This window comes from Miniopterus schreibersii (assembly GCF_964146895.1).
Source record: "Miniopterus schreibersii genome assembly, contig: HAP1_SCAFFOLD_172, whole genome shotgun sequence".
Lineage (NCBI taxonomy): Eukaryota > Metazoa > Chordata > Mammalia > Chiroptera > Miniopteridae > Miniopterus > Miniopterus schreibersii.
In genome coordinates, this window is record NW_027669734.1 from 53,522 (window position 1) to 79,775 (window position 26,254).

A 26,254-nucleotide genomic window follows, 5' to 3' on the forward strand; every position below is an offset into this window, starting at 1 on the left:
GGGAGGCCTGAAGTTCAATTGAAGTCATATTGAATCAGCTAATAGAAGAAAAATGACTCCAAGAATGGAGACAACAGGCCTACAACTGGATGGGAGCCCAGTACCCATGTTTGCTACCACACATTGCCTAAAATGTGCAGGTTTAGAACAAAATGCAGGAGACATGCAAAGAAACAGCAAGAATGAACTATACACAGGAGAAGAACAGGTGGCAAAACCTCTGTTTGTATATTCCAGTGGTAGGATGCTGAATAATTTACTGTTATATTAAATAAAGAATCCCATGATGAGAGGTGAAAGAAATATAGGTGACAAAGGCTCATCAAAGAAACATATCACCAAAGAGATAAAAAGATGAATAAAATAAAAAAACTGAAAATTTTCCCCTTGAATTTCCAATATCTGTAAGGTAAATTTCACTAGAGGGGCTCGAGAGTAGATTGGAAAAATCAGAAGAAAGGATCTCTACACTAACTGTAATGGGAGCTGTAAAAGTAGAACAGAGAGAAACTGGGGCAGGGAAAGCATTGGAAGAAACAGTGGTTGAAATTGTTCAAACATATTCAATGATCAATATCAATTTTCACATCCATGCTCAATGAAATTTAAGGAAAATGAGTGCAAAGTAATATATGAACAGGTCCCTCGTGATAAAATTTAGGAAAGACAGTGATGATCATTAAAGCCACAAATGGGAAACAACTCATCACGGAAAAGAAAAACATAGTAAGATGAAGAGATGACTTCCCATCACAAACTGGGGAGGCCTTAAGTTCAATTGAAGGCATGTTCAACCAGCCAATAGAAGAAAAATGACTCCAAGAATGTTTCATCTAGCCAAACAATCTTTCCATGGCAAGATGAGAGACACAGAATCCCAAATTTCACACAAAATTAATGAGAGATCTGTGTGCTAGCAGACCTCCCAGATCAGTAGTAGTAAGAAAGTTTTTTATGTTGAAATCAATTGACTGCAGGCAGTAATCTGAAACCCACCCTAAATGGAGGATGGGTTCAAGGAATTCTAAACTTCCAGTTCACGGCAGGGATGCAAGTTCTGCCTCCATAGTTGATTCAAAAGGCAACTGCAGAATCAATATGTGTACCATTGTATTGTCGTGCCTATGAAATATGGAAAAGTAATACAGTTGAATGTGGCAGCACAAAATAATTGTGTGGGAGACCAATGCATTTCAGTAAGATGATACAGCAGTTGTTTACTCAAATGCTGAGAAGCAAATGAAGAGAACCAGGAATTATAAATACGCAGGCTAATAGAACAGAATTTGGTAAATACATACCTCCTCTTCCTTCTTCTCTTAGTGTCCTCAGAGGGCACACAGTCATTTGACAATGAGTATCACCAATATCTCAGGTGTATTCAGCAACGCAGTCACCCGTGTGTGCAGTTTTAATTTGTGCAGGTTCTGCTATCCATAGTCAATCACAAATTGAATTTATCAAATGGAAAATTCCAGAAATAAATGATTATTGAGTTTTAAATGAGTTTAATGAGTTTATGCACAATTCTGTGAATCTTGATGAATCTCATGGGGACTGCCTCTGTCCAACCCAGGACATGAATAACAATCCCTTTGGCCAGAGTTTACACACTTGAGTACCCTACCTGCCCTTTACGCCCTCGGTAGCCTTCTCGGTTATCACACTGGTGAACGCTGTCATGGTATGGCAGTGCTGGTGTTCAAGTAAACCTGATTTTCCTTCATTCTGACCCAAATGGGTCAGAGTAACGATGCTGGCAGTTTGGATATGCCAAAGAGAAGACAGCAATCTTAGCCTCGGGAAGCATGCTTACGAAAGCTCATATACATTTCGGGTTTAGTACAACTCACGTTTCCAAACATTCATGCACAGGAGGTGTATCCCTGGCACATAAGCTGGGCCTGCTCTATAATAATAGCACAAAAAGAGGAGAGAGCTAACAGCTTTATAGGAGTAGCATTTCTAGATGTTTCTGGCGTTTACTTAGTTTCAATCTGAAATGGATCCTAAACTTGTCAAACTTGGCCTTTACACACATCTGAATATAAATTTTGAAAACACATGGAATTTCACACTTGAAGTGAAAAAATGAATGGAATGCTGTATTTTTGATAAAAATAGCTATCTGAACTACAAAGCAGGAGAGATCAAAGAAGATTTAAAACAATGGAAAGACCTCTTTGGGAAGAAAATTGTGATTCTTACTGTATTACATGTTTTTCCAGCATTTTCCCATCAAATACTATTCTGATTGCCTCCTACTTATCTTAGAATACTTTCATAGCTGATTCTTTTGACTTGGTATTTCTGACTTTACCTATTGGAGAAAGAACAGAGGAGCTGAAATGTATCAGCTAATTTTCGCCAGGTTTGTGTGGCAATGGCTCATGTATCCTCCACTAAATATTTCTAATCAATTAATGAACATTACTTCTGCCCAATATGAGACATTTTTGTTTATTTAGGTAAGGATACATACGCCAGCCGGTACCCTCACTGTGAAGAAAGGGGTCTGGAACTTTTGGGCCGGCAGAATCACAGTGGGAACTTTTAAATTCATTCGCGGGCTCAGCCATTTCTTGAAAGCAAGAGTTCTGCTGTGCAGTGTCAGGACCATGAGAGGTTTCCTACGCTTGCATGGTCTGCTAGATCTGACTTCCACCCAAGGCACTGTTGGCCCCAAAGTCAACCTAGGCCACCAATCTTAGTTAGCCCTCTCATAATACTCATTTCTCTTTCATACCTATCCTGCATTCTTTATGTCACTGGACTCAGTTAATAGTTGCTAATTATAGGAAAACGTTTGAATCATATGAAAACTCAAGTGGAAATGGATCCAACAGGACCTTGGTACTGCTACAAACTTAACCGTTTCCTTTATGCATGTCACAAGGTCTGCATGACAAATAAACCTCAGAGGCCATTTTTTTCTCCATCCAATCAATGTCCTTTTTTTTTTTTTTTCTTTTAAATCACTGATATCTCCGTGGTTTATAGTTAGAGAACAAAAAAGAAGAATACAAATTTTCCTGGATGGGTCAAAGTATTTCTCGCTCCCTGTAAATTTCTGGGACGAAACAGTGTATGGTTAGCAACTGCTCTGTGGTAAAAAGCAAGCAAGCAAACAAACAGTTCAATTCTACTTCATGTGTTACATCCCTACAGAAAGGGTGTGCATTTAATATAAGCCTGGAAGTAATTTAATTATCATAATTTCTCTAGGATGATTTCAATTTGCATAAGAGAGAATTTGTATGGATAAGCACTGTTTAAGGAATTATGAGGCATAGCTCCTAAAAAGGATATCAATTTTGTCATTTCCTGGATCCTGGGATTTCCATAGGTCACTAAACACCTCCAAACATCACCATAATATGCCTGATATCCCTGCTCAGTCTGATCCAATTTAAAGTTTTGTGGACCTGCAACCAGATATTTCGATTTACTATTTCTCCGTATACTAAAACACCGAGTTACAGGCAACATACACACACGATCATGGAAATATATAGACATATGTATATGTTCTTATGCAAATGATTTGTATGTAAGAGATTATATGATGTGCTTAGAAATCTCTCTGTTTCTCTAGAGAGTAATGCAGAACATGCATCGGAAGCATTTGTGACTGGCTTAATAAAGAGACAACTCAAGACCCAAGCGTTTGAACTCCGTGGTAAGATTACTGTAGATATTTTGACCTCTCCTGTGAAGCACTGGTTTTGTTAATGGCATATATCATTATGGGTCATTCGCTGAATGTTTACAACTTACTGTGTGCACATCCTTCAGAGCTATTGCTATCTGGAATTTCAAAACGCATTTCCAATATAATAAGACTTGAAATGACTCAAAATTACTCCTTTTCACCCATGTGCTTCAGAATGGATGTAGTTTGAGCTGTTGTGCAACACCATTCATGTCGTTGCCCATCAACATCAAAGCTCTTGGGTGAGCAGGGGCCATGTCCAATTGCAGCAATTTTTGGAAAGGATTCTTTGTTTCTGAATGGTAGTTCTCAACAATGAGCCAAAATATTCAGAAACCTATGTTGTAAGCAGATATGCTGTCATCAGGGCTCTGATTTTCCCATTAGAGTAGAGCCCACAGGCACAGGAGATTGAGCATAGATCTGACGATTCCTTGGATGTTTAGAATGGCAAACGTGCATTGGCATCACAGTAAAGTCTCCAGGTGCATGAAATCCCAACAATATGGGTAAGCCTGTTGCTTGAAATTCCAGAGGTAGTCACTGACATCTCCTCTCTAGCTATGCAGGTACCTGTTGGCATCTTCTTCAAATATGAGGCTACTTTGTCTCCATTGAAAATCTGCTCTGTGGTTTGGCCATCTTCACTAACTACCTTTGCTAGAGCTCCTGGCATAGTTGCTACAGCTTCTCCATGAGCACTTGCTGCTTCGCCTGGCACTTTTATGCTTATGGGGATGACTACTTTTCCTTAGCCCTTGAACCGATCTCTATGAGCTTCAAACTTTTCTCTGCCATTTTCGTAGTATCGAAGAGAGGTAGGGTCTTGCTCTGGGTCAGGGTTAGGCCTAAGGGAATGTTGTAGCTGGCTTGTCCTTGTATCCAAACAACTAAAATTTTCCCCACTTCAAAACTTAGGCCATTTTGCTATCTTATCCTTGTTGGGTTTTGTGTAGTATCACCATTAATGTCCTTCTAAACTCTTTCTCTGTATTCCCTACCAGGCTTACTGCCACAGGAGGCCTAGCTTTAGGCCTGTCTGGGCTTTTGTCATGCCTTCCTTCCTGAACTTAATCATGTCTAGTGTTTGAAATAGGGGACAGATGTGAGATTCTTCCATTCACTTGTACACTTAGCGGCCAATGTGGGGTTATCAATGGGCTTAATTTCATTATTGTTGTGTCTCAGGGAATAGGGAGACCAAAGGTAAGGAAAAGGGACAGGAATGGTGCGTGAGTGGAGAATCAGATAATGCACAACCTTTATGAGGTAAGGTTGTCATCTTACATGGGCATGCTAAGACGCAGTCCAAAACAATTACAAGAGTAACATCAAAGATCCCTGCTTACATATCACCATAACAAGTATAATACTAATGAAAATGTTTGAAACATTGGGAGAGTTACCAAGGTGAGCCATCGCTCTTGTAAAGAGCGACCCAATTAATGGCTCAATGCAGGGATGTCAAATATGGCCCTTTTGTAAAAAAAGAAATATGTGCACAGTAAAAGGACGGTATGATGAACTCAGTTCATCAAATAGGTAGTATCAACCACAAGATTAAAATTTATATGAAAGAATCAAATGCAAATTTTGGAGTTGAAATATACAATAAGTAAAATGGGGAAAAAGTCAAGGGAGGGTTTCAAAGGAAGGTTTGATTTGCCTGAAGAGAGAGTCAGCACACTTATGGTCATGGGAATACCGGAAGGAGAGTAGAGAAAAAATAAGCAGCAAAAATATGTGAAGACAGAAAGCCAGAAATCTTGAACAGTATTCAATGCAAGTTATTAAACCACATTGGCATCCTAAATGAATGGAATCTAAGTTGAATGAGCACAGAGATCCACAACCAGACCCATTATGCTAAAAATGTTGAACGACAAAGGGAAAAACAGCTGATTGAGGAAAAGGAAAAACACACCAAGGCAGGTGCGCAGGTGACAGAGTATCAGAGCCTCTGGATGTCAAAGGCATGGGATGGAACGGTCAAAATGGGTGAGAAAATTCTGAGAAATTGGAATGTTGTATCGGCAAACTATTTTCCAAAGTGAAGGTGAGATAAAGAGATTCCAAAATAAATAAAAGGAGGGAGAATTCATTGTGGGCAGACTTGCTCTACAGTAAATACTAAGGAAAGTAGGTAATCTCACACAGTAATTTAAATCCACACAATAGAAATTTAAAAAATTAAAAACACACACACAAATCACTCAAAAGAATTCTAGAATGATGGAAGGCCGTGTAAACAGATAACTGACTCTTTTCTTAATTGTTTTAAAAGGCACCTCTGTTGAACTAAAAGCATAACATATGTTGTTGGGACATTCACCTCTAGACATATATTATTTTTCACAAAGCTGCATACAAAAGATGGGGAGGATACGGATGAATCAGAAAGTGACACTAGATCCCTAGGAAGAAAACAAAGAACCAGAGATTGTAAATTAGGCAGTTATATAGCAAACACCCTAAATATATCCTTCCTTAAATCTGTCTCTCAGCTTCCCTAAAAATTTTAGTTTCATAAATAAATCATTTAAGCAGCATTTGGGTAACGCTTCTCATATTCACACACGCAATATGCACTACAGCAGCAGAAAACTGGGTAAGAGGGAATAAAACTGTGTGGCAACCAAAATTCTATATCGCCCTGGAATTCATACAGTAGAAATCTGCAGCATACACAGAAGGGTGACTATGGTGATTGTGGCCCAACTCTCTGAAAAACTAACAGACATTGAAAAGTGATATATTATGGAAATATTGTAGATATTTATGTTCTATGTTACAGGCGAACATCTGTAAAACTCTCAACGATAAAATATATTGTAAACAAATAGATTAGGTAACTTCAAGAACGATAGGATTTTTAAAAAAGACTTAAAGGCAATGGTAGGATTTTGTGAAATAAGAAAATTGTGCCTGTTAATGGATTATAGGTTTATCCACCATATGCCTTTTTGGCTCGCAGTGTTAAGCACAACCTGCACTCAAGGGCTCTTATCGCCTTTCTGATCCTCTAAATTTTTTGCTCCCTCAATTCAAACGCAACAATTCTTCTAATTGTATTTTTTCGGGGAAGACCAAGCATTAAAATATATCTGCAATGCTTCTCCTGTCACGTGTTGCTCTAACTGGTCTCTTTCACAAATGGCATGACTTACTGCTGCAAAGTCGTCTGCCCAATCCAGTGTGTCTTTGGCGTTGCTAAGGATGCCACATCAAGACTTCACCTCTGCCTAGGTTGCTGTGTTGATATGTTTGTACTACCATGGTGATACACGTGGGCTCAGTCATTTGACCAAAGCAAGGCTTCCAGTCCGTGATGTCTGCATCATGGCAAGTTTCCGTCTCAGTTACACTTTGTGTTGAAACCTATTTTGTTTTGTGTTTTTGTTCAGAAAACCTTACACAGTAGGTGACTCACACTCATCATACTAATTGTTCTTTTTGCAGGATTCCGTTTTTTATTCAATATAATTTTATTGATTTTGGAAAGACGAAGAGGGAGGGCGAGAGACATAAAAATATCGACGAGAGAGAAACAGCGATGGGCTGCCCCCTGCACGCCCCCAGTGGGGACCAGGCCAGCGACCCGAGCATGTGCCCTGACTGGGAATCAAACCTGTGACCTCTTGGTGCATGGGCTGACGCACTACCACTGAGACACACTGGCCAAATTAGATGCAGTCTTTACAAGTACATTTCATTATAATTTCTCTGCCTTTGGGCCTAGAGAGTAGCTTCCAAACACAGCAATAAGGAAAGTCACTTAAAGTTCCCAATGGATAGGGACACAATACCAGTGCTCATATTCCTGTAAATTGGCCATTTCCCCGCCCCAGTAGAAAATCTAATGGTTATCAGAACTGAGAGGATGGAAGCTTTACCTGTGTACACAAGTTACCTGTTATTCCTTTCCAATGCTACCTAATGCCTAATTGCTTTGCACTTAAATAACAAAAGGAGGGCAAGGGCGTGGTCTAAGACTTTCAGGCTTATGGTAGGGTTTTGGCACTATGATGACTATCATTTGCAATCTGACCTGGGTAATAGAGTTTGAACCCACCCCTCCATGTTTACCCTTCAACTATAAATGTGCTTTTGGTTCACATGAAAGTTGTGTGACTCAGATCAGCTGTAGGAAGTTTTAAATTTTCAAAAGAGTTTGTATGTTACGAGCACAGACCCATTAAAGCAACTAGGAGACCTCATTTTGTGATTGAATTTTGTCATTAGCTGGATATGTCACCTTGGTCAAATCACTAAACACGGATAACCTTCAGTACAATGAGATTTATGTGATGGTAAAAGGCTATAGTGATTCAAAGTGTTTCTTTCTGAATAAAGATATTTCCGTATAATTCTTTCCTGTGGAAAACTGCGACTCAGAGGAGTACTAGACACAAGCGCACGTACACATGCAAACCAAGATGCACACACACACACACAAACATCAACACACATATGTCAATATTTACCTTACAAACTGATTTAAAACTGCTTATTTCTCTAGAGCCTGATGCAGAACACTTACCCGGTGCTTTTGGAAGAGGTATAATAAAGGGGGAAGTCAAGACACCATCTAAGAGCCACGCTGGTAAGAACAAGAATATCTCAAGTTAATTTATGGTTTTTTTAAATTCTCAAAAGTTTATTAAAGCTTCGACCTTCAGTCTGTATAGGCTATAATTTCATGATAAAATATCTCCATAGTTCCTTCCTATAGTTAGTAGATCTTTAGCAGCTACATCAAGGGACTATTAGATACATAATACATATCTCAGAACTCGTCCCTTTAAAGCGATCCCCAGAAATCCAATGCTATCATGATCTGGGAGTATTCTTCAGGGAAGTCTTTAAAATGCTATTCTGCTCACTTTCATTGTCAGGCCCAATTGGATACTTGCTTGGGTTTTGCAAAAGCAGAAAAGCTACCTTATTGATGGGAGTAGAGGTGGAATATAGAAAATCAATATTGCATTGATTATGAATTCCGTCCGTGTGATGAAACTATCGGGCAAATTTCTAATATCTCACGTACTGAGGAGACTATTTTTTTGTGTGCACTTTTTGCCTACAGTTAAAGTATAGCTTAGTGTTCCTTCTTCTGGAAGATCAGTCCTTGGCACACTTTGTCACGATCTTGGATATGGTACCAAAGGAAGTAAGAAGGTTAAGAGAGCCATCAGGGAAGGAAACCATAAAAGAGACCCTTTCAAAACAACTGTCATCCAAAAGTGATGGTGTTCATGCCCCAAGTCCATGCCCTCACAGGGACAGGACTAGAAGCTTGACACTACAGGGATTGAGATTTCAGTAAAATATGCAGTAGGCCTGCCTCATCACTTAGTAAATTATCAGGCACACAATGACAACACGCCTCCAACTGGATGGGAGCCCAGTACCCATGTTTGCTACCATACATTGCCTAAAATGTGCAGGTTTAAAACAAAATGCAGGAGACGTGCAAAGAAACAGCAAGTATGAACTATACACAGGAGAAGAACAGGCCGCAAAAACTTTTTGTATATTCCAGTTGTAGGATGCAGATTAACTTAGTATTATATTAAATAAAGAGTCCCATGCTGAGGGGTGAAAGGAATATAGGTGACAAGGGCTCATTAAAGAAACATGTCACCAAAGAGATAAAAAGATGTATGAAAATAAAAAAACTGAAAATTTTCCCCTTGAAATTCCAATATCTGTAAGGTAAAATTCACTAGAGGGGCTCAAGAGTAGATTGGGAAAATCAGAAGAAAGGATCTCTGCACTGAAAGTAATGGGAGCTGCAAAAGCAGAACAGAGAGAAACTGGGGAAAAGAAAGCATTGGAAGAAACAATGGTTGAAATTTTTCAACGTATTCAATGGTCAATATCAATTTCCACATCCATGCTCAATGAAATCTAAGTAGAATATGTGCAGAATAATGTATAACCCGGCCCCACATGATAAAATTTAGGAAAGACAGAGATGATTATAAAAGCCACAAATGGGAAACAACTCATCATGGAAAAGAGAAACCTGGTAGGATGAAGTGGTGACTTCCCATCACCAACTAGGAAAGCCTGCAGGCGGGGGCATGGCACATTCCAAGGCCTCATAGAACAAACTGTAAAAAAAATGTTCCATCTATCCAACGTACCTTTCAAAGTCAAGGTGAGAAAAAGAAATTTCCAAATTTTTTGTAAAATGTGGGATCTTTGGCTAGCTGACCTCCCTTAACAATAACAGTAAAAAATGTCTCTTTATGTTGAAATCCATTGACTGCTCCCAGTAATCTGAAACCCTCCCTAAATGGAGTATGGGTTCAAGGAATTCTAAAATTCCCAAACACAGGAGGGACGCATGTTCTTTCGCTATAATTGGAACTGCAGAATCAATATGTATACCATTGCATTGTTGTGCCTATGAAATATGGAAAAGTAATACAGTTGACTGTAGCAGCACAAAATACTTGTGTGGGAGTCCAATGTATTTCAGCAAGATGATACAACAGATGTTTACTCAAATGCCAGGAACCAAATAAAGAGACCAGGGATTGTAAATATGGAGGCTGATGGGACAGAACTTGGTAAATACATACCTTCTCCTTCTTTGTTCTCTTAGTGTCCTCCGAGGGCACACAGTTATTTAAAATTAAGTATCACAAGTATCTTAGGTGTATTCAGTAAGCCAGTCCCCAATATGTGCAATTTTAACTTATCCAGTATCTGCCCCCCATGGCCAATCATGAATCAAATTTATCAAGAGGAAAACCCCAGAAATAAATGATTAATGATTTTTAAATTTGATTTTATGCACTATTCTGTGAATCATGATGAATCTCATGGAGACTGCTTCTGTCCCACCCAGGACGTGAATAATAATCCCTTTGGCCAGCGTTTACCACAATTCTATATTACCCTGGAATTTATTTAGTATAAATATGCAGCATATACTGAAGGGTGACTATAGTGATTGTGACTCATCTCTCTGAACTACTAACAACCATTGAAAAGTCATTTAATATGGGAATATTGTACAGAACTATGTTCTATGTGTTTTTATAAAATAGCTTAGATACCTTAAAAAAATTGTATTTTTTAAAAGAAGACTTAAACGCCATGGTCCAATTTTGTGTAATAAAATATTCTACCTCTTAATAGATTATAGATTCTCCACAGCATACCTTTCTTCTCACACTGTTAATGCCAATCTGTACTTTGGGGACATCTCATTGCCTTTGTGATTATTTAAATATTTTTGCTCCCTCACTTCAAGTGAATCAATTCCTCTCAACGTATTTGTCAAAATAAAATATGCCACCTAAGGTTCTCCTGTCCTGTGTTGCCGTAACCAATATTACTTTGACAGATATCATAACTTACTGTAGGAATGTTTTTCTGCCCAATCCAGTGTGTCTTTTGCTTTGCTAATGATGCCATATCCTGACTTCACCTCTACTTAGATTGCTAGGGTGGTATATTTGTACTACCATGTTGATATTCATGGGCTCAGTCATTTCACCAAAACAAGGCTTTCATTATATGATACCTGCATCATGACAAGTTTCTGTCTCAGCTACATTTTGCATTGGAACCACTTTTTTGTTTGTGTGAGTTTGTTTGTTTGCTTGTTTTCCCAGAAAATTTTACCCAGGCGGTGGCTCTGAGTCACCATTGTATTTAACCTTCCTGCAAGATGCAGTATTTTCAAATAAGTTACATTTTTATGCTTTTGTCATTGAGCTAGAAAGTCATTTCCAAATCCAGGTAAAGGTCAAAATCACCTGATAGTTCAAATGGAAAATTGCATACTACCAATTCCCAAAAAACTGTACATTACCAGTTTTCCCCTCTCCAGCTAGATGATGTAGATGCTTATAAGATTTGAAAGGGCATAAGCTTTATCTCTGTCCTCAAATTACCTGTCATTCTTTTCCAAACCTAGCTAATGGCAACTTGTTTTACACTTATATAACAAAAGGCGGGGAGGACATGGATATATTCTTGGACAAGTCCAAGAATGGCTGCTTCACACTAGGGTTCTGCAACTATGATGACTATAGTTTGCAACCTGACCTGGGGAACAGTGTTTGGACTCACCCCTCCAGGTTTACCTTTCCAATATAAATGTGTGTTTTTATACACATGAAAGTTATGCTATTAAGATCAGCTCTCTCAGAAGTTTTAAATTTGCAAAAGAATTTGTATGTTATGAGAAAAGGCCCATTTAAGCAATGATTAATTTAATCATTTAATTCAGTTTGTTATTGAATTAGTCATTAGCTGGATATGTCACCTTGGTCAAATCCCTAAACATAAATAAGCCTCAGTACAATGAGACTTATGTGATGGCTAAGGGCTCTAATGATTCTAAAGTATTTATAGCTGAAACACAGGTATTTCATCATACTGTTTTTTCTGAGAAAAACTGCTATTTAGCTGGGTATTAGACACAAGCACACTTACACACACACAGCAACACACACACAAATATCAACACACATATGTTAATATTTATCGTAAAGAACTTATTTAATACTGCTTATTTCTCTAGAGCTTGACACAGAACACTTACCCAGTGCTTTTGGAAAACGTATAATAAAGGGGGAAGTCAGGACACAATCAAAGCAACAATCTGGTAAGAACAAGAATATTTACTCTCTATTTATGGTTTATTTGTCTTCTCAGAAATTTATTTAAGTTTGGAGCTTCAAAGACCACAGTATCTGTATGTAATTATTACCTGATGCAACATCTCCATAATTTCTTCTTGTAATTAGTAGAGGGCTACAAATTGTCCCAATGGATAATTAGATGCATAATACATGTTTTAGAATTTGTCTATTTAACCTGATCCACAAAATGCCAATGCTATGGTGAGCTTAGAATATGCTTGATGGAAGCCTTTAAAATATCATTTCACTCAGTTTATGTTTTCAGACCCAATTTGGTGGTTGCTTTGCATTTGCAGAAGCTGAAAAGCTACTTTCTCAATGGGATTAGAAGAGGATTTTAGAAATAGATATTGCATTTACTATTAATGCCCTCCATGAGTTTACACTATTAGGCAAATTTCTAATATCTCAGTTGAAGTAGTGACCCTTGTGTTTGTTTGTTTAATAAAGTTCAAAGAATAGATTAGTGCTCCTTGTCTGGACAGATCAGTTGTAGACACATTTTGTCACAATCCTGAATATGGTACCAAAGGAAGTGGGCAGGTTAAGTGAACAACCAGGGAAAGGAGAGAATAAAAGAGACCCTTTGTAAGCAAAAGTCATCCAAAAGTGATGGTGTTCATGCCCCAAGTCCATGCCCTCACAGGGACAGGACTAGAAGCTTGACACTGCACTGATTGAGACTTCAGTAAAATATGCAATAGGCCTGCCTCATCACTCAGTAAATTACCAGGCACACCACCGGGGGAGGCCTGAAGTTCAATTGAAGTCATATTGAATCAGCTAATAGAAGAAAAATGACTCCAAGAATGGAGACAACAGGCCTACAACTGGATGGGAGCCCAGTACCCATGTTTGCTACCACACATTGCCTAAAATGTGCAGGTTTAGAACAAAATGCAGGAGACATGCAAAGAAACAGCAAGAATGAACTATACACAGGAGAAGAACAGGTGGCAAAACCTCTGTTTGTATATTCCAGTGGTAGGATGCTGAATAATTTACTGTTATATTAAATAAAGAATCCCATGATGAGAGGTGAAAGAAATATAGGTGACAAAGGCTCATCAAAGAAACATATCACCAAAGAGATAAAAAGATGAATAAAATAAAAAAACTGAAAATTTTCCCCTTGAATTTCCAATATCTGTAAGGTAAATTTCACTAGAGGGGCTCGAGAGTAGATTGGAAAAATCAGAAGAAAGGATCTCTACACTAACTGTAATGGGAGCTGTAAAAGTAGAACAGAGAGAAACTGGGGCAGGGAAAGCATTGGAAGAAACAGTGGTTGAAATTGTTCAAACATATTCAATGATCAATATCAATTTTCACATCCATGCTCAATGAAATTTAAGGAAAATGAGTGCAAAGTAATATATGAACAGGTCCCTCGTGATAAAATTTAGGAAAGACAGTGATGATCATTAAAGCCACAAATGGGAAACAACTCATCACGGAAAAGAAAAACATAGTAAGATGAAGAGATGACTTCCCATCACAAACTGGGGAGGCCTTAAGTTCAATTGAAGGCATGTTCAACCAGCCAATAGAAGAAAAATGACTCCAAGAATGTTTCATCTAGCCAAACAATCTTTCCATGGCAAGATGAGAGACACAGAATCCCAAATTTCACACAAAATTAATGAGAGATCTGTGTGCTAGCAGACCTCCCAGATCAGTAGTAGTAAGAAAGTTTTTTATGTTGAAATCAATTGACTGCAGGCAGTAATCTGAAACCCACCCTAAATGGAGGATGGGTTCAAGGAATTCTAAACTTCCAGTTCACGGCAGGGATGCAAGTTCTGCCTCCATAGTTGATTCAAAAGGCAACTGCAGAATCAATATGTGTACCATTGTATTGTCGTGCCTATGAAATATGGAAAAGTAATACAGTTGAATGTGGCAGCACAAAATAATTGTGTGGGAGACCAATGCATTTCAGTAAGATGATACAGCAGTTGTTTACTCAAATGCTGAGAAGCAAATGAAGAGAACCAGGAATTATAAATACGCAGGCTAATAGAACAGAATTTGGTAAATACATACCTCCTCTTCCTTCTTCTCTTAGTGTCCTCAGAGGGCACACAGTCATTTGACAATGAGTATCACCAATATCTCAGGTGTATTCAGCAACGCAGTCACCCGTGTGTGCAGTTTTAATTTGTGCAGGTTCTGCTATCCATAGTCAATCACAAATTGAATTTATCAAATGGAAAATTCCAGAAATAAATGATTATTGAGTTTTAAATGAGTTTAATGAGTTTATGCACAATTCTGTGAATCTTGATGAATCTCATGGGGACTGCCTCTGTCCAACCCAGGACATGAATAACAATCCCTTTGGCCAGAGTTTACACACTTGAGTACCCTACCTGCCCTTTACGCCCTCGGTAGCCTTCTCGGTTATCACACTGGTGAACGCTGTCATGGTATGGCAGTGCTGGTGTTCAAGTAAACCTGATTTTCCTTCATTCTGACCCAAATGGGTCAGAGTAACGATGCTGGCAGTTTGGATATGCCAAAGAGAAGACAGCAATCTTAGCCTCGGGAAGCATGCTTACGAAAGCTCATATACATTTCGGGTTTAGTACAACTCACGTTTCCAAACATTCATGCACAGGAGGTGTATCCCTGGCACATAAGCTGGGCCTGCTCTATAATAATAGCACAAAAAGAGGAGAGAGCTAACAGCTTTATAGGAGTAGCATTTCTAGATGTTTCTGGCGTTTACTTAGTTTCAATCTGAAATGGATCCTAAACTTGTCAAACTTGGCCTTTACACACATCTGAATATAAATTTTGAAAACACATGGAATTTCACACTTGAAGTGAAAAAATGAATGGAATGCTGTATTTTTGATAAAAATAGCTATCTGAACTACAAAGCAGGAGAGATCAAAGAAGATTTAAAACAATGGAAAGACCTCTTTGGGAAGAAAATTGTGATTCTTACTGTATTACATGTTTTTCCAGCATTTTCCCATCAAATACTATTCTGATTGCCTCCTACTTATCTTAGAATACGTTCATAGCTGATTCTTTTGACTTGGTATTTCTGACTTTACCTATTGGAGAAAGAACAGAGGAGCTGAAATGTATCAGCTAATTTTCGCCAGGTTTGTGTGGCAATGGCTCATGTATCCTCCACTAAATATTTCTAATCAATTAATGAACATTACTTCTGCCCAATATGAGACATTTTTGTTTATTTAGGTAAGGATACATACGCCAGCCGGTACCCTCACTGTGAAGAAAGGGGTCTGGAACTTTTGGGCCGGCAGAATCACAGTGGGAACTTTTAAATTCATTCGCGGGCTCAGCCATTTCTTGAAAGCAAGAGTTCTGCTGTGCAGTGTCAGGACCATGAGAGGTTTCCTACGCTTGCATGGTCTGCTAGATCTGACTTCCACCCAAGGCACTGTTGGCCCCAAAGTCAACCTAGGCCACCAATCTTAGTTAGCCCTCTCATAATACTCATTTCTCTTTCATACCTATCCTGCATTCTTTATGTCACTGGACTCAGTTAATAGTTGCTAATTATAGGAAAACGTTTGAATCATATGAAAACTCAAGTGGAAATGGATCCAACAGGACGTTGGTACTGGTACAAACTTAACCGTTTCCTTTATGCATGTCACAAGGTCTGCATGACAAATAAACCTCAGAGGCCATTTTTTTCTCCATCCAATCAATGTCCTTTTTTTTTTTTTTTCTTTTAAATCACTGATATCTCCGTGGTTTATAGTTAGAGAACAAAAAAGAAGAATACAAATTTTCCTGGATGGGTCAAAGTATTTCTCGCTCCCTGTAAATTTCTGGGACGAAACAGTGTATGGTTAGCAACTGCTCTGTGGTAAAAAGCAAGCAAGCAAACAAACAGTTCAATTCTACTTCATGTGTTACATCCCTACAGAAAGGGTGTGCATTTAATATAAGCCTGGAAGTAATTTAATTATCATAATTTCTCTAGGATGATTTCAATTTGCATAAGAGAGAATTTGTATGGATAAGCACTGTTTAAGGAATTATGAGGCATAGCTCCTAAAAAGGATATCAATTTTGTCATTTCCTGGATCCTGGGATTTCCATAGGTCACTAAACACCTCCAAACATCACCATAATATGCCTGATATCCCTGCTCAGTCTGATCCAATTTAAAGTTTTGTGGACCTGCAACCAGATATTTCGATTTACTATTTCTCCGTATACTAAAACACCGAGTTACAGGCAACATACACACACGATCATGGAAATATATAGACATATGTATATGTTCTTATGCAAATGATTTGTATGTAAGAGATTATATGATGTGCTTAGAAATCTCTCTGTTTCTCTAGAGAGTAATGCAGAACATGCATCGGAAGCATTTGTGACTGGCTTAATAAAGAGACAACTCAAGACCCAAGCGTTTGAACTCCGTGGTAAGATTACTGTAGATATTTTGACCTCTCCTGTGAAGCACTGGTTTTGTTAATGGCATATATCATTATGGGTCATTCGCTGAATGTTTACAACTTACTGTGTGCACATCCTTCAGAGCTATTGCTATCTGGAATTTCAAAACGCATTTCCAATATAATAAGACTTGAAATGACTCAAAATTACTCCTTTTCACCCATGTGCTTCAGAATGGATGTAGTTTGAGCTGTTGTGCAACACCATTCATGTCGTTGCCCATCAACATCAAAGCTCTTGGGTGAGCAGGGGCCATGTCCAATTGCAGCAATTTTTGGAAAGGATTCTTTGTTTCTGAATGGTAGTTCTCAACAATGAGCCAAAATATTCAGAAACCTATGTTGTAAGCAGATATGCTGTCATCAGGGCTCTGATTTTCCCATTAGAGTAGAGCCCACAGGCACAGGAGATTGAGCATAGATCTGACGATTCCTTGGATGTTTAGAATGGCAAACGTGCATTGGCATCACAGTAAAGTCTCCAGGTGCATGAAATCCCAACAATATGGGTAAGCCTGTTGCTTGAAATTCCAGAGGTAGTCACTGACATCTCCTCTCTAGCTATGCAGGTACCTGTTGGCATCTTCTTCAAATATGAGGCTACTTTGTCTCCATTGAAAATCTGCTCTGTGGTTTGGCCATCTTCACTAACTACCTTTGCTAGAGCTCCTGGCATAGTTGCTACAGCTTCTCCATGAGCACTTGCTGCTTCGCCTGGCACTTTTATGCTTATGGGGATGACTACTTTTCCTTAGCCCTTGAACCGATCTCTATGAGCTTCAAACTTTTCTCTGCCATTTTCGTAGTATCGAAGAGAGGTAGGGTCTTGCTCTGGGTCAGGGTTAGGCCTAAGGGAATGTTGTAGCTGGCTTGTCCTTGTATCCAAACAACTAAAATTTTCCCCACTTCAAAACTTAGGCCATTTTGCTATCTTATCCTTGTTGGGTTTTGTGTAGTATCACCATTAATGTCCTTCTAAACTCTTTCTCTGTATTCCCTACCAGGCTTACTGCCACAGGAGGCCTAGCTTTAGGCCTGTCTGGGCTTTTGTCATGCCTTCCTTCCTGAACTTAATCATGTCTAGTGTTTGAAATAGGGGACAGATGTGAGATTCTTCCATTCACTTGTACACTTAGCGGCCAATGTGGGGTTATCAATGGGCTTAATTTCATTATTGTTGTGTCTCAGGGAATAGGGAGACCAAAGGTAAGGAAAAGGGACAGGAATGGTGCGTGAGTGGAGAATCAGATAATGCACAACCTTTATGAGGTAAGGTTGTCATCTTACATGGGCATGCTAAGACGCAGTCCAAAACAATTACAAGAGTAACATCAAAGATCCCTGCTTACATATCACCATAACAAGTATAATACTAATGAAAATGTTTGAAACATTGGGAGAGTTACCAAGGTGAGCCATCGCTCTTGTAAAGAGCGACCCAATTAATGGCTCAATGCAGGGATGTCAAATATGGCCCTTTTGTAAAAAAAGAAATATGTGCACAGTAAAAGGACGGTATGATGAACTCAGTTCATCAAATAGGTAGTATCAACCACAAGATTAAAATTTATATGAAAGAATCAAATGCAAATTTTGGAGTTGAAATATACAATAAGTAAAATGGGGAAAAAGTCAAGGGAGGGTTTCAAAGGAAGGTTTGATTTGCCTGAAGAGAGAGTCAGCACACTTATGGTCATGGGAATACCGGAAGGAGAGTAGAGAAAAAATAAGCAGCAAAAATATGTGAAGACAGAAAGCCAGAAATCTTGAACAGTATTCAATGCAAGTTATTAAACCACATTGGCATCCTAAATGAATGGAATCTAAGTTGAATGAGCACAGAGATCCACAACCAGACCCATTATGCTAAAAATGTTGAACGACAAAGGGAAAAACAGCTGATTGAGGAAAAGGAAAAACACACCAAGGCAGGTGCGCAGGTGACAGAGTATCAGAGCCTCTGGATGTCAAAGGCATGGGATGGAACGGTCAAAATGGGTGAGAAAATTCTGAGAAATTGGAATGTTGTATCGGCAAACTATTTTCCAAAGTGAAGGTGAGATAAAGAGATTCCAAAATAAATAAAAGGAGGGAGAATTCATTGTGGGCAGACTTGCTCTACAGTAAATACTAAGGAAAGTAGGTAATCTCACACAGTAATTTAAATCCACACAATAGAAATTTAAAAAATTAAAAACACACACACAAATCACTCAAAAGAATTCTAGAATGATGGAAGGCCGTGTAAACAGATAACTGACTCTTTTCTTAATTGTTTTAAAAGGCACCTCTGTTGAACTAAAAGCATAACATATGTTGTTGGGACATTCACCTCTAGACATATATTATTTTTCACAAAGCTGCATACAAAAGATGGGGAGGATACGGATGAATCAGAAAGTGACACTAGATCCCTAGGAAGAAAACAAAGAACCAGAGATTGTAAATTAGGCAGTTATATAGCAAACACCCTAAATATATCCTTCCTTAAATCTGTCTCTCAGCTTCCCTAAAAATTTTAGTTTCATAAATAAATCATTTAAGCAGCATTTGGGTAACGCTTCTCATATTCACACACGCAATATGCACTACAGCAGCAGAAAACTGGGTAAGAGGGAATAAAACTGTGTGGCAACCAAAATTCTATATCGCCCTGGAATTCATACAGTAGAAATCTGCAGCATACACAGAAGGGTGACTATGGTGATTGTGGCCCAACTCTCTGAAAAACTAACAGACATTGAAAAGTGATATATTATGGAAATATTGTAGATATTTATGTTCTATGTTACAGGCGAACATCTGTAAAACTCTCAACGATAAAATATATTGTAAACAAATAGATTAGGTAACTTCAAGAACGATAGGATTTTTAAAAAAGACTTAAAGGCAATGGTAGGATTTTGTGAAATAAGAAAATTGTGCCTGTTAATGGATTATAGGTTTATCCACCATATGCCTTTTTGGCTCGCAGTGTTAAGCACAACCTGCACTCAAGGGCTCTTATCGCCTTTCTGATCCTCTAAATTTTTTGCTCCCTCAATTCAAACGCAACAATTCTTCTAATTGTATTTTTTCGGGGAAGACCAAGCATTAAAATATATCTGCAATGCTTCTCCTGTCACGTGTTGCTCTAACTGGTCTCTTTCACAAATGGCATGACTTACTGCTGCAAAGTCGTCTGCCCAATCCAGTGTGTCTTTGGCGTTGCTAAGGATGCCACATCAAGACTTCACCTCTGCCTAGGTTGCTGTGTTGATATGTTTGTACTACCATGGTGATACACGTGGGCTCAGTCATTTGACCAAAGCAAGGCTTCCAGTCCGTGATGTCTGCATCATGGCAAGTTTCCGTCTCAGTTACACTTTGTGTTGAAACCTATTTTGTTTTGTGTTTTTGTTCAGAAAACCTTACACAGTAGGTGACTCACACTCATCATACTAATTGTTCTTTTTGCAGGATTCCGTTTTTTATTCAATATAATTTTATTGATTTTGGAAAGACGAAGAGGGAGGGCGAGAGACATAAAAATATCGACGAGAGAGAAACAGCGATGGGCTGCCCCCTGCACGCCCCCAGTGGGGACCAGGCCAGCGACCCGAGCATGTGCCCTGACTGGGAATCAAACCTGTGACCTCTTGGTGCATGGGCTGACGCACTACCACTGAGACACACTGGCCAAATTAGATGCAGTCTTTACAAGTACATTTCATTATAATTTCTCTGCCTTTGGGCCTAGAGAGTAGCTTCCAAACACAGCAATAAGGAAAGTCACTTAAAGTTCCCAATGGATAGGGACACAATACCAGTGCTCATATTCCTGTAAATTGGCCATTTCCCCGCCCCAGTAGAAAATCTAATGGTTATCAGAACTGAGAGGATGGAAGCTTTACCTGTGTACACAAGTTACCTGTTATTCCTTTCCAATGCTACCTAATGCCTAATTGCTTTGCACTTAAATAACAAAAGGAGGGCAAGGGCGTGGTCTAAGACTTTCAGGCTTATGGTAGGGTTTTGGCACTATGATGACTATCATTTGCAATCTGACCTGGGTAATAGAGTTTGAACCCACCCCTCCATGTTTACCCTTCAACTATAAATGTGCTTTTGGTTCACATGAAAGTTGTGTGACTCAGATCAGCTGTAGGAAGTTTTAAATTTTCAAAAGAGTTTGTATGTTACGAGCACAGACCCATTAAAGCAACTAGGAGACCTCATTTTGTGATTGAATTTTGTCATTAGCTGGATATGTCACCTTGGTCAAATCACTAAACACGGATAACCTTCAGTACAATGAGATTTATGTGATGGTAAAAGGCTATAGTGATTCAAAGTGTTTCTTTCTGAATAAAGATATTTCCGTATAATTCTTTCCTGTGGAAAACTGCGACTCAGAGGAGTACTAGACACAAGCGCACGTACACATGCAAACCAAGATGCACACACACACACACAAACATCAACACACATATGTCAATATTTACCTTACAAACTGATTTAAAACTGCTTATTTCTCTAGAGCCTGATGCAGAACACTTACCCGGTGCTTTTGGAAGAGGTATAATAAAGGGGGAAGTCAAGACACCATCTAAGAGCCACGCTGGTAAGAACAAGAATATCTCAAGTTAATTTATGGTTTTTTTAAATTCTCAAAAGTTTATTAAAGCTTCGACCTTCAGTCTGTATAGGCTATAATTTCATGATAAAATATCTCCATAGTTCCTTCCTATAGTTAGTAGATCTTTAGCAGCTACATCAAGGGACTATTAGATACATAATACATATCTCAGAACTCGTCCCTTTAAAGCGATCCCCAGAAATCCAATGCTATCATGATCTGGGAGTATTCTTCAGGGAAGTCTTTAAAATGCTATTCTGCTCACTTTCATTGTCAGGCCCAATTGGATACTTGCTTGGGTTTTGCAAAAGCAGAAAAGCTACCTTATTGATGGGAGTAGAGGTGGAATATAGAAAATCAATATTGCATTGATTATGAATTCCGTCCGTGTGATGAAACTATCGGGCAAATTTCTAATATCTCACGTACTGAGGAGACTATTTTTTTGTGTGCACTTTTTGCCTACAGTTAAAGTATAGCTTAGTGTTCCTTCTTCTGGAAGATCAGTCCTTGGCACACTTTGTCACGATCTTGGATATGGTACCAAAGGAAGTAAGAAGGTTAAGAGAGCCATCAGGGAAGGAAACCATAAAAGAGACCCTTTCAAAACAACTGTCATCCAAAAGTGATGGTGTTCATGCCCCAAGTCCATGCCCTCACAGGGACAGGACTAGAAGCTTGACACTACAGGGATTGAGATTTCAGTAAAATATGCAGTAGGCCTGCCTCATCACTTAGTAAATTATCAGGCACACAATGACAACACGCCTCCAACTGGATGGGAGCCCAGTACCCATGTTTGCTACCATACATTGCCTAAAATGTGCAGGTTTAAAACAAAATGCAGGAGACGTGCAAAGAAACAGCAAGTATGAACTATACACAGGAGAAGAACAGGCCGCAAAAACTTTTTGTATATTCCAGTTGTAGGATGCAGATTAACTTAGTATTATATTAAATAAAGAGTCCCATGCTGAGGGGTGAAAGGAATATAGGTGACAAGGGCTCATTAAAGAAACATGTCACCAAAGAGATAAAAAGATGTATGAAAATAAAAAAACTGAAAATTTTCCCCTTGAAATTCCAATATCTGTAAGGTAAAATTCACTAGAGGGGCTCAAGAGTAGATTGGGAAAATCAGAAGAAAGGATCTCTGCACTGAAAGTAATGGGAGCTGCAAAAGCAGAACAGAGAGAAACTGGGGAAAAGAAAGCATTGGAAGAAACAATGGTTGAAATTTTTCAACGTATTCAATGGTCAATATCAATTTCCACATCCATGCTCAATGAAATCTAAGTAGAATATGTGCAGAATAATGTATAACCCGGCCCCACATGATAAAATTTAGGAAAGACAGAGATGATTATAAAAGCCACAAATGGGAAACAACTCATCATGGAAAAGAGAAACCTGGTAGGATGAAGTGGTGACTTCCCATCACCAACTAGGAAAGCCTGCAGGCGGGGGCATGGCACATTCCAAGGCCTCATAGAACAAACTGTAAAAAAAATGTTCCATCTATCCAACGTACCTTTCAAAGTCAAGGTGAGAAAAAGAAATTTCCAAATTTTTTGTAAAATGTGGGATCTTTGGCTAGCTGACCTCCCTTAACAATAACAGTAAAAAATGTCTCTTTATGTTGAAATCCATTGACTGCTCCCAGTAATCTGAAACCCTCCCTAAATGGAGTATGGGTTCAAGGAATTCTAAAATTCCCAAACACAGGAGGGACGCATGTTCTTTCGCTATAATTGGAACTGCAGAATCAATATGTATACCATTGCATTGTTGTGCCTATGAAATATGGAAAAGTAATACAGTTGACTGTAGCAGCACAAAATACTTGTGTGGGAGTCCAATGTATTTCAGCAAGATGATACAACAGATGTTTACTCAAATGCCAGGAACCAAATAAAGAGACCAGGGATTGTAAATATGGAGGCTGATGGGACAGAACTTGGTAAATACATACCTTCTCCTTCTTTGTTCTCTTAGTGTCCTCCGAGGGCACACAGTTATTTAAAATTAAGTATCACAAGTATCTTAGGTGTATTCAGTAAGCCAGTCCCCAATATGTGCAATTTTAACTTATCCAGTATCTGCCCCCCATGGCCAATCATGAATCAAATTTATCAAGAGGAAAACCCCAGAAATAAATGATTAATGATTTTTAAATTTGATTTTATGCACTATTCTGTGAATCATGATGAATCTCATGGAGACTGCTTCTGTCCCACCCAGGACGTGAATAATAATCCCTTTGGCCAGCGTTTACCACAATTCTATATTACCCTGGAATTTATTTAGTATAAATATGCAGCATATACTGAAGGGTGACTATAGTGATTGTGACTCATCTCTCTGAACTACTAACAACCATTGAAAAGTCATTTAATATGGGAATATTGTACAGAACTATGTTCTATGTGTTTTTATAAAATAGCTTAGATACCTTAAAAAAATTGTATTTTTTAAAAGAAGACTTAAACGCCATGGTCCAATTTTGTGTAATAAAATATTCTACCTCTTAATAGATTATAGATTCTCCACAGCATACCTTTCTTCTCACACTGTTAATGCCAATCTGTACTTTGGGGACATCTCATTGCCTTTGTGATTATTTAAATATTTTTGCTCCCTCACTTCAAGTGAATCAATTCCTCTCAACGTATTTGTCAAAATAAAATATGCCACCTAAGGTTCTCCTGTCCTGTGTTGCCGTAACCAATATTACTTTGACAGATATCATAACTTACTGTAGGAATGTTTTTCTGCCCAATCCAGTGTGTCTTTTGCTTTGCTAATGATGCCATATCCTGACTTCACCTCTACTTAGATTGCTAGGGTGGTATATTTGTACTACCATGTTGATATTCATGGGCTCAGTCATTTCACCAAAACAAGGCTTTCATTATATGATACCTGCATCATGACAAGTTTCTGTCTCAGCTACATTTTGCATTGGAACCACTTTTTTGTTTGTGTGAGTTTGTTTGTTTGCTTGTTTTCCCAGAAAATTTTACCCAGGCGGTGGCTCTGAGTCACCATTGTATTTAACCTTCCTGCAAGATGCAGTATTTTCAAATAAGTTACATTTTTATGCTTTTGTCATTGAGCTAGAAAGTCATTTCCAAATCCAGGTAAAGGTCAAAATCACCTGATAGTTCAAATGGAAAATTGCATACTACCAATTCCCAAAAAACTGTACATTACCAGTTTTCCCCTCTCCAGCTAGATGATGTAGATGCTTATAAGATTTGAAAGGGCATAAGCTTTATCTCTGTCCTCAAATTACCTGTCATTCTTTTCCAAACCTAGCTAATGGCAACTTGTTTTACACTTATATAACAAAAGGCGGGGAGGACATGGATATATTCTTGGACAAGTCCAAGAATGGCTGCTTCACACTAGGGTTCTGCAACTATGATGACTATAGTTTGCAACCTGACCTGGGGAACAGTGTTTGGACTCACCCCTCCAGGTTTACCTTTCCAATATAAATGTGTGTTTTTATACACATGAAAGTTATGCTATTAAGATCAGCTCTCTCAGAAGTTTTAAATTTGCAAAAGAATTTGTATGTTATGAGAAAAGGCCCATTTAAGCAATGATTAATTTAATCATTTAATTCAGTTTGTTATTGAATTAGTCATTAGCTGGATATGTCACCTTGGTCAAATCCCTAAACATAAATAAGCCTCAGTACAATGAGACTTATGTGATGGCTAAGGGCTCTAATGATTCTAAAGTATTTATAGCTGAAACACAGGTATTTCATCATACTGTTTTTTCTGAGAAAAACTGCTATTTAGCTGGGTATTAGACACAAGCACACTTACACACACACAGCAACACACACACAAATATCAACACACATATGTTAATATTTATCGTAAAGAACTTATTTAATACTGCTTATTTCTCTAGAGCTTGACACAGAACACTTACCCAGTGCTTTTGGAAAACGTATAATAAAGGGGGAAGTCAGGACACAATCAAAGCAACAATCTGGTAAGAACAAGAATATTTACTCTCTATTTATGGTTTATTTGTCTTCTCAGAAATTTATTTAAGTTTGGAGCTTCAAAGACCACAGTATCTGTATGTAATTATTACCTGATGCAACATCTCCATAATTTCTTCTTGTAATTAGTAGAGGGCTACAAATTGTCCCAATGGATAATTAGATGCATAATACATGTTTTAGAATTTGTCTATTTAACCTGATCCACAAAATGCCAATGCTATGGTGAGCTTAGAATATGCTTGATGGAAGCCTTTAAAATATCATTTCACTCAGTTTATGTTTTCAGACCCAATTTGGTGGTTGCTTTGCATTTGCAGAAGCTGAAAAGCTACTTTCTCAATGGGATTAGAAGAGGATTTTAGAAATAGATATTGCATTTACTATTAATGCCCTCCATGAGTTTACACTATTAGGCAAATTTCTAATATCTCAGTTGAAGTAGTGACCCTTGTGTTTGTTTGTTTAATAAAGTTCAAAGAATAGATTAGTGCTCCTTGTCTGGACAGATCAGTTGTAGACACATTTTGTCACAATCCTGAATATGGTACCAAAGGAAGTGGGCAGGTTAAGTGAACAACCAGGGAAAGGAGAGAATAAAAGAGACCCTTTGTAAGCAAAAGTCATCCAAAAGTGATGGTGTTCATGCCCCAAGTCCATGCCCTCACAGGGACAGGACTAGAAGCTTGACACTGCACTGATTGAGACTTCAGTAAAATATGCAATAGGCCTGCCTCATCACTCAGTAAATTACCAGGCACACCACCGGGGGAGGCC

At 38.4% G+C, this 26,254-nt stretch overlaps 1 protein-coding gene across 1 annotated transcript in view; it reads left to right on the forward strand.

The window, feature by feature from the left end:
- LOC308552083 (uncharacterized protein) overlaps window positions 1-25,464 on the forward strand; it is a gene marked incomplete at both ends in the record, with an annotated part of 78,822 nt that extends 53,358 nt beyond the window's left edge. Inside the window, 6 exons of the mRNA XM_081163044.1 lie at window positions 3,596-3,679; window positions 8,232-8,315; window positions 12,258-12,341; window positions 16,719-16,802; window positions 21,355-21,438; window positions 25,381-25,464. Of these exons, the coding sequence (XP_081019170.1) occupies window positions 3,596-3,679; window positions 8,232-8,315; window positions 12,258-12,341; window positions 16,719-16,802; window positions 21,355-21,438; window positions 25,381-25,464 (504 nt within the window). The remainder of the gene's footprint in view (window positions 1-3,595; window positions 3,680-8,231; window positions 8,316-12,257; window positions 12,342-16,718; window positions 16,803-21,354; window positions 21,439-25,380) is intronic.
- Window positions 25,465-26,254: the final 790 nt, after the last annotated feature.